Here is a 9,963-nt window from a genome sequence, read left to right as displayed (position 1 = left end):
GTAGCAGGAAAAGCGGCGTCGCGCAGCCCATGGTTACAGTGGCCTGTCTAGAAGCATCGGCGTGCGTCTGTCTAATGGCGAACCACGGGAGGCGTTGGTTGAATCTAGTTGAATCGTGAGCGGAGCGGTCCCTGGTGGGACGCGTTTATCGCCGGCGTCTCAAGTTGCGGGCACAAAGTAGCATAGTAAAGCTTTCTACATGTTGCGCGCGGATGCGCCCAACGCCGGGGTACGGCGTCCGAGGAGGAGGGTTGATATCTGTCCTGAAACCACGAACGCCGTTCATCCTCTCAGTGGTAGGGCGTGCGTTGCCGTCATATGGCGTCGACTGAAGCGTTCGACGCCGGCAAACCCGAGTTCGGCCCTATAAATAAATAGTGGCCGAAGTGGCGGCCTTCTTGAGAAATGCCTGCGGTGAGCTGCCGTGAGACAGCGCTAGAAGCGCAAGACGATGGCGGCTAGAAGAGCTCGAGGACGTTGTTTGCACGTTTTCACGGTCTCCTCAGACAAGTAAATAATTCCCCGAGGAATTTGGGGGAATGTTACGAGTACCGTGTTATCAGTGACGTGCAGGCAAATTCGAAGTCTGTGGCTTCATTAGGGGCTACTTGAAAATTTCTAAACCCTCGTTTCCTGCCAGTTCACAGACGGTAAATGAAACGCTTTCAATGTTTATCGGCTGCCCTGGGAGACCCCATGAAGGTAGCAATCTTACATCTGAAAAGAATGGGAGCTTGGTGATGTGCGCCTACAGCCTGAATGAAGCCTGTGGGTTAATTACCAAGTATTCAAAGTAATTACCCAATGCATTGAGTACTAGTTTATTCCTATTACCATGCATCATGTGAAGCGCATAGTTCGTTTTTCCCGTCTCCTCGCTGAACTATTAGCGGCGACAAGTTGGAGTGGCGCCCTCTACGAGTGACGTCACGGCCAGGACGGCGCTCGCTCGGCTGCTGCGCGCGCTCGTCCCCTTCGTGCATGCTTGGGGCATTGATGGCTCGAGCCGTACTTATTGAAGGATGTTGTTGTTGTTGTTGGATATGCCGGCTTCTTTTTACTGTCATGCCTGAACGGCAGTTTCTTCTTCTAAACCGCGAGTCGTGAAAATTTGCGACGTGGATATCGCAAGCTATGTAGCATTGAAGGGGCCACTGGTTTTGCAAAGCGTATATGCGCAGTGTCTGTCCATAAACTCTGCGTAAAAAGAATGTCTGCAATTTCTACACACGAAGTTGTGTATGATGCTTCGCAAAACACTTAACATTCCCTTAGCGCTTAGCTATGAGAGACATTGAATTTTACAAGGAAGAAAAATCTTGGTCTGGTATTTGATGTCAATATTATAAATGTGTGTTAGAAGGAAACTGCACAGCGAATCTTTTATGATAATGCTTATTACTATATCGTCAGTTGTTAGTCAAATATGGCTACTTTATTAATGATTAAAAGGAAGATGCGCGCATTTTGCATGAAAACTTTTGCTAATACTTTCGCCGTTCTCTGAAACAGGCACCCAGAAAACGCATTGCTCATGGCTGTTAACAGACGGCGCGTCACGTATATAGTATGTATATACTTCACGAATACCATGACAGCAATCACCTGAAAGAAAAGTTTCGTGGTTAAGATCGAGAGCCTATCAATTGCACACGAGAAAATGTTTCATAGTGACCCTCAGTTGCCTTTATCGACATCATGGCACAGCCCTTACGCAACCAAATCTACCGACTGTGGCGAGGCACGCATTATTCGCGAAACCCATCAGTTCACTACAACTTCGAATTGAAACCATGAAGCAGTTCTTTAAGCGCCCATTGCAATGCCTAAGGTATACTCAAGGCTACACAGCGCAGCTTAGACTGCACTGAAGGGGAAAATTCAAACGCCTTCTGCCTCACCATGTCTCGATCCTGCGTCGTCTAACTACACAAACTGAGAACTATTCGCTTCGTGAGTACATAAAAGAGATCCTCACATACCCGCCTCATAGAGAAGACCCCACAAGCCTCAAATGAATTCACTTGATTTTTGACCTCCACAGGGGAATAACGGTATCTTCAATAAGCCTCATACTGCTAATGAATGAAGCTTCGGCTTCTTTCTAGCTGCAGCCATACGGTCCAAAAGGCATATATCACTAAAACATTTGGGCCGAGCAGCCTGTGTCAGTTCGCCAAACAGATTCGTGATGTCTGTTCCTCAAGCAACAAGCAGCAGTAAATTGCACAAGTGAGTTGAACGTGTAGCACGGAACAGTGAATAAATATTGGTACATTCCTTTGCGTATTCTGCAAATGGTTGTAAGCCTCAATTAGTTTTACTTCAATTTACTGCCACTTGAAATTAACCTGTGAAGAACGGCCTAATTTTAAGAAGCAGTTAAAGGAATAAGCGGTGCTGGTTGAATCTAAACTGCTATGTCAGGTCCTCGTTTTGCAGCCGGGCGTTTCTGTGAAGAAATGAAAAATTAGATATTATACCATGAGCTACTCGTCATAAGCAAACACGTTTTAATTGGTTAAAATCAAGGTAAATGTAGCAGTCATATGTACGTATGGTATCCTAACTGGATTCTTATGTGCTATGTTTATGCGTTTATGCTTTTATTGGTCACGTGCTATTTATGATTTTTTAATTAGTCTCTCAATCTGCAAAGTCTAGATCCGCGCATGAAAAACACGCAACGGGCTACTCTGAGCTCCTTCGGCTGGCACTGCAGCGTTGCCCTTGAGAAATAAATTGTCGTCTAAGAAATAAGCTCTTTGAATAAGTTTGCGCGAATGATGACGTAGTAAAAATGTATTTGAGAGGATCGTCTTTAGTATACAAGCACAGGTAACGACAGCGAACAAACGGAAACACTGCAGAAAGCGCCCGGACAGCGCCCGAACGGCAACAGACGACAGGCGCGAGTCCGTGCCCTGAAGTCACGCGAGCTGCGCTCGCAGCGCCCCTGTAGGTCGTTCTCGGGGCTAATAGAAGGCGCGTTGTTTTTAGATTTAGTTGAAACAGGGAGCATATATGTCTAGGCGAAATCGTATATGGCTAGGCGAAGTCGCCTGAGCACAGAAAATTATCATCATAAGCATTGGCATACGTAGGGTATCTCGGTCCTCTCTTCTCTCGGATAGCATTCATCGTATTGCTGCCACTACGAATTTAGTGATACGCGTTCAGTGGGTGCCTCGAGCAGCCCCGCCGGGTCTACTTGAAGCAGATTTGGCAACCCAGCCAGAGAACATAACGTACCCACTTCCGAATTTTCCTGAAGACGCCTGCGGACAACAGCTCCGGGAAAAAGAAAACATCCGACGTACCACACGAGCTCTTATACCTCCGTGTGGATCAGACCTCCCTGGTGGCTTAACCCGCCGAGAGGAGGTTACGTTACGGAGGCTGCGTGTCGGGGTCGCACTCACCCCGTATGTGAACGCTCTTTGGGCACAACAGTACCACGGTCCCTATGATACATCATGCCCATTTTGTGACACTACGATTCAAAATGTGACAGTGACACACCTATTATGGACGTGCCCAGGACTTCACCTAAGCCGTCTCGGCCACCTACGGGCAGCAGGCCTTCGGCCTGGCCACCCACCCGACCTGGAACTTTGGATTCATGGACCGTATCATCGTTCACTTCTAGATTTTTTGCATGAGTCAAGTCTGTTCGTGTATTTTTGATATGCTTTGTATTATGCCTAAGAGCAAGCTTTCGAAAAAAATAAGCATTGGCTCTAGCTTCGTCGTCTTCTTCTGCAGGTGGCTCGTTGGCTCGTGCTCGTGCTCGGCACGCGCTCGTGCCACTGCTCCCACGTTCGTCGTCGTCGCCTGCTTCCACAGCTGTCTGCGTTGCCGATAATCATTTCAGCGCAGAATTTCACTTCTCTTCTGTCGTCGTAATGGGGAGGCCGCGTTTACGGGGGCATGAGCGATTCATTGTCTCACCGTAACGGGCAGATTTAACTTTGAAGCTATTTAATTTTGAAGAATCGCAAGCAGCAGTGGCGGGAGAATGCTGCTAACCACGCCGCCGAGCAAACTCGAAACATCGAACGCAAGCGACAACGGCGGACTGCGGGCATACCGTCAGTGACGTCGTTCTCTCCGTCGCAGCCGAACGTGTTGCCCTCACAATTGAGAAATACTTTAATGAAACCTCGGGATTAACCCAGTGATAAACACCGGGGTGCAGGTTTCAGCTTCACTGGTTAACTAACTATCTTCAGAGAGTGGAATGGGCCGCTGATTTTTAAAAAAAATTAGAAACAGGTTACGTGGGGCACCCTGTATATGTCTCAGTAGGACTATTGCGAAACTATTGTTAGCCTTGTAACAACTTCGCGTAAGGTTGTAAACTTATATAGTATCACAATTTCTGCTTGTGATGCTTTAACCCATATCACTATTTCCGCTTGTGATGCTTTAACCCATGCCGTTAACAAAAGGGTTTTATCCGATTGCGGTGCAGAGTTGCCGATTTGTGAACTTTGTGGTTCCAGTTTCCTTTAAGAGCGAAGCTGTTTAAGCCAGCCGTAATTTGTGATTCGTGCTTCGCATTAAGAAACAATCAAGAAGAAAAAAAAAACTTTCTTGCCGAGGCAGGATTCGAACCCGCGTGCCCCCGGTCCCAAAGCGAGCGTCGTTACCACTATACGCTATACAGCCACGCTTGCAGAACATGCATTTGATGATGATGATGATGACCTTATCGTCTTTGGCTTTTATGCGAACCATATGACTGCGTTCGAGCGTCTTCGTCTTCGTCCACAGCTGGCGCGTTCGCACGCTCGTGCCCTGCATGCCCTGCGAGTTGAAGAGGTTTTGCGTGCTATGAGAGCGAGAGAGAGAGAGACGCATTCACGGAGCGGGTCTGCTGGAACGCGTTGTCGGCATTGCAACGCGGTGTCGGTGTTGCGAGAGAGAGAGCGAGAGAGAGAGAATAAACTTTAATCAAAAGAGTGCGCGAGCGTAGGTAGCTCCTCCGCTCTGCAGTGGGTGGTCCAGGAGTTCAGAGTCCATGAGTCGAGCGGGCTTAGCTGCCCTTCTCGCAAGTTGCGCTATGCAACGCGCAGTGACGGCCGTAAGTTCGAGACGCGCGAAAAGAAATTATCATCATCATGATAATAAGATGACAAGTACGCGCGCACTTCCGGGAAACGCTGGGCAATTCACGGTTTCAAGCGTTGCGCGGCCGAGTTCAAGGTTAAGCGTTTTCTTTTCTTTTTCAATTTACGTAATTCTGAAAATTTTTATGCAAACTGTCAAGTTCTATATAAATGTTCCACTTCATATAGTTTCTATATTTGAGATTTTTCTCTAACATGCACCAAACATCTTCAAATGGGTTCATTGCTTCTCTAATGAGAGTATTTCTGCGTTTCACATGTATTCCAACGGGGAATCAGAGTTGACCCAGAGGTAAAGCTTCCTTCTAATGTTGCCCGATTAAACTATACGCTTCGTCCTGTGATTAAATGCTGATTCACTCTGACGTAAAAGTAGAAAGATCTTGAACTGAGCGTTTGGGTGAATATATCATTGACGTGGTTAAATTGTGATAACCATTCTAGATAACCGTAGTGGTGGAGCGTATCACCAACTTCATGTTATTTCACCATTGGAACTTTTGAGCACATCGGCAGGGGAACTGATGCGAAGCTTTACTAGCATTTAAAGCGATGTTCAAGTGAAACTGTTGTGCGAAGCATTTGTTTTCTATGAAATACATTATTTGGTCCGACTGATATGCGCAACAGCGCACATGAACGCCCTAAATAATACGACAAATGCGTGTGCGGTGAAAAACATCACTACCGACATCCTATGTCTTCACCACTTGAGCGGGTATCGTCTGTTGCGTTTACATAAATGTCATCGTCGCGTCGTCGGCGGAGAACCCTCCTCAGATGCCGTAGTTGTCCAGCATTCGCCTCCTGAGTGCAGGTGGAAGCTGTTCGGAGAAGTGCTGCCATTTCTTGCTCCCAAACATCTTCTTGAAGCGGTGGAGCAGGTCACTGACTGACTGCTTCAAGTCGTCCTCAGGAATGGCCCAGGAAAGGATGGCCTCGAGGAAGAAAATGAAGTCAAGAATGACTCCATCCGGGTTCACACAAACCATACTGCAGATGCCACGAAACGCGAAGTCCTTCGCTTCACAGTTCTGAACTTTTCCCAGTGCTGAGCAGCATGGACCTATAAACTGAAGTAACTTCGGCGCCATTTCCTCTGGGCAAGCGTAACCAAGACATCCAATTGCAATAGAAGTGTTCTCAAGCAAGGTTTTCGACGTCTTCGAGAGCTTCATGTTAGTCACCAGTCTAGTAACCACATCAGACATGTGCGGTTTGACACCACTTCTCAACTTCATGGCGATCACGCCGATTGCCCAGGTCACACTATTGCACACTGGTATGATCTCTGGGTTCAAGTTCTCACCAAGTATAGGAAGGAATCTGCACGTAACGGACACAAGACAGTTGAAGCAGGCTTTGGTGAGGTTTCCAAGAAGGGCAAACGTGGCCTGACGCACTTCTGGCACCGAGTCCTTCCCACACTGGAACATGAGCTCAATGATGTTGGTATCCGCGACAAAAAGCTCAATGTCGCTTTCCAAACCTTCCGCCAGTCCACTGAGCGCTTCCAGCGCCGCAACTACAAAGGGTTTTTCCGGGGTATACGAGTGCCTGAGGCGGAGTGCTTTGACAAAAAAGCCTTGCCTCCCCAGTTGCACGAGGCGGAGGCACATTTTTGCGACGGGCACGTGGTAAGGCAAGAATTCAGATTTAACTGCAGTAGCCACACTACCCAGACACCGTAGCCGATAAAATAGATTCAGCTCACAGTCTGCCATCTCATACCACTCATCGGTCAGTGGTTTCATGAAAGATAGGATGAACTCTCGCCTTTTGAGTTCTGGTCCTACACAGTCTGCAAGCGTTCTTATTGCATTGTACAGCATATAAAAACGTTGACGCCTGTACTTCCTGAAGCTACAATAGATCGTGTCCAAAATGGCGTTGAGGTATGGCACGAGCTTTGTTTTGGCTTCCTCTGTTAGAGTGATAAGGGCATTGCAAGCAACTTCTTGGACCATTTCACTGTCGTCCATGACCCGCTCCAGTAGTTGGTTCACCAGTGGCTCGAAGTAGCGGTGGTTCGGCTGGTTCAACATCCAGTGGAAGTAGCGGCTCAGGGTCCAGCAGGCGGCCGACCGCACAGGGGCTTTGTCATCTCTAAGGCGGAGAAGCAAGTACGTGGTCAGATCTTCTAGATACTGGGACATGCCTTCCATGCAACCATCAGCGATGACCCCAAGGACAAAAATGGCCGATTCCTTGATCACCCAATCCTTGTGCAGCATTTCCTTAAGCAAAGGCAGCAGCAGGGGAAACACTTCCGCGCTGAACACCATGGCTATCCCGTCCAGCACATCCGCTGAGCAATTCCTCATATTCCACTTGTAGAAGATGTTGTCATCGACGTGTATTTTGTCTGCCACAGAACATCCGCCAGTGTTGCCCTCTGTTGCTTTTTTAATCTGGCTAAGCGTAGGACGGATGGCTCGTACGTCTTCATTGCATTGTCTTAAGTCAGAGTCTGAGTACTTCATACCTTGAATTAGAATGGGGACTAGGCGTGACAAGCACGGAGCCAGTGCTTCCTTGCAGACTGGCTTCTTCGTCAGAAAGGCCAATGTCGTGCACGCCTCTAGAGCAACGCTTCCGTCGGTATCTTGCATCTTGGCCATCGCGTACTCTATGATGCTGCTCATATGAGGGATGAGACAGTCGATTTGATGTTCTAGCAGCACTACCAGAGCACGGCACATGGTTTTCTGCACTTTGGAGTCTTCTTCATATACCAACTGCAGTAAGCTCGCAACAGCGGAGTCAGCGTGGACCATCACCGCATGTGCGCGATTGAGGAATAGCAGGCTGATGAAAGTTATGGCGCAGAACCGGATCCGAGGGTTGTTGTGCCGAAAGAACTTCAGAAACTTGGGTACAAGAACAGTGAGCTGATCTTTCAGTGGCCCTGTATCCAGCGCCTCAGCGTAGTCCCGGCAGATCTTGTGCAGCGCCCCGAAAGAACCCTCGCAGACTCTGTCGTCCTTCGAGTCTAGCAGTTCGCCGAGCCGCCGAAGCAATTCAGGCCAGCGTGTGAGCTCGAGCGTCGAGTCAGTCGTGATGAAGAAGCCCAGAGCAGCAACGATCACCGCCAAGGGATCGCCCACGCTTTCGAAGCTGTTTGTCTCGGTGTAGTCGCTCACATGCCGGGGAACGTTGCCAGAGTCTGCAGTCACATCTTCATCCAACAAAGATCCGGTTGGTTTTGTCAACCGCTCATTCTCAAACTTCAACTCTGCAATGATGAATACCAGGTAGTTGCTGAAGTTAGGAATTTCACTCAGCTTCTTGATTTCCTGCCGAGCCGTTATCCTCGTCGCTTCATCAGCAGACAGCGAATCCTTCAGAAGCTGCAAGATTTGCTGAAGCCGTTCCTCTTGCGGCACCCATGGTGAAGACGACTGACCACTCTTCTTCACGAACGGGAATCCCACGTAACGGCAGCTCATTACGTGGGTGTTGTTTTCGAGGACAGAATGGAACCATGAAAGCTCGAGCAAGGCACCTTCTTCTTCTTCTTTTTCTTCTTCTACTACGTCTCCTAATGGCAGTTCCCCATACAGCGCGATGATTGGCCTAACATAGTGATAGTACGGTGCCCATTTGCCACTACATAGCCATCTAGATGGAAAAAAAATGTGAGTTTGTGGCACCTACCCACTCAGGGGGATTGGTTAAGCACCGATTAGCTCAAAATAAAATGTGGAATAAAGATGGAAAACAAATGAAGCTAATATTGAGATCTCAAATGTATTTATAGGTTAAAATCAGAAGAGATGGAATATATAAAACTAAGAAATAAATGAAAAAATAAAACAATAGAACCAATCGGACAAAATTTTACAGAAATAAAAAGGAAACAGGAAGGTCAAAATTAAGAGATTGAATCGCATTTACCTTGCAATTAATTTTTAGGTTACAGCAAGAACCTTCCTGTCGCTCTGCCCAAGATTGAGGCTACCGAGAACAGTCAATTAGGCACAGTCATATATAATCCCAGAAAATTAAATACAGGGTGATTCTTATGTTATTTTTTTAAGATCAAGAATCATCGATTAGAAATTGAAAATGTTCCATCGTATCTTCGTCTCTACAAAAAAGCCGCAGTATTGCCTGAAAGGCGAAGCATTGATAGGGTAGCAAACTCTTATACAATTATCTGAAGTAAGACTGATTTTTATCGACGGTGTAAATTGAAGTAAACATTCGCGTACTGGTTAAATTAACAAGCCCAGACAAACATGGACAGATCTCACTAGCTGACCGCGAGGAATCGCGCTCGGGAAGACCGGGAAGACCCCCCGAGAAGACCGCGCGCATGAAGCTACCAGCCATCGCAGCTCGCCCTCAGGCGTTGCACCCGCCGCATATTAACTCCAAGATGCGACGCGCGGGCAGCGTATATACTCCTTACACAATAGTCGTGCACTCTCTATTCTGGTAGTCTCGTGGACCCTCTCAAGAGGTTTGCAAGACCACTAGGTGCTGAGGGAGTCTGTAAACTATTCCAGATGAGTCAGGCAACTGAGATAAAGCATCACATGAAGCCGCCGAAGGATTCAGGCAACTGTTCTCGATGAGTCCGATGACTCCACCAGTGTGTGTAAAGTTACCCTCAGTGCGTGGTGCAGGAGTCTAGCAAATAGAGTAATGTAACTAATCCATGTAAGTCGTTTAACTCATGGCTGGCAGTGTCGAGCCGATTTAAAATCAGTCAAAAACTCTTGCCGACAATGCAAAGTCACTTCTCAAAATGACTATTGTGAAAAGACAACATAGAATAATAATCCATAGCTATAACTTGCCATAAATCATATGGCACGTTAGCAAC

General features: G+C 47.4%; 1 protein-coding gene across 1 annotated transcript; it reads right to left on the bottom strand.

The window, feature by feature from the left end:
* Positions 1–5,908: 5,908 nt before the first annotated feature.
* On the bottom strand, positions 5,909–8,581 carry LOC119431605 (transportin-2-like). The gene has a single exon (XM_037699084.1). It carries the CDS (start codon positions 8,579–8,581, stop codon positions 5,909–5,911), a length of 2,673 nt encoding a protein of 890 aa, XP_037555012.1.
* Between the last annotated feature and the right edge of the window lie 1,382 nt (positions 8,582–9,963).

This window comes from Dermacentor silvarum, chromosome 10 (genome assembly GCF_013339745.2).
Source record: "Dermacentor silvarum isolate Dsil-2018 chromosome 10, BIME_Dsil_1.4, whole genome shotgun sequence".
NCBI lineage: Eukaryota > Metazoa > Arthropoda > Arachnida > Ixodida > Ixodidae > Dermacentor > Dermacentor silvarum.
Note: the sequence above shows the minus strand (reverse complement) of the source record. Positions and strands in the feature narration are given on the sequence as shown.

Excerpts from the sequence above, each read along its gene's own strand:
- LOC119431605 (XM_037699084.1), bottom strand. The coding sequence starts at position 8,581 with ATGAGCTGCCGTTACGTGGGATTCCCGTTCGTGAAGAAGAGTGGTCAG.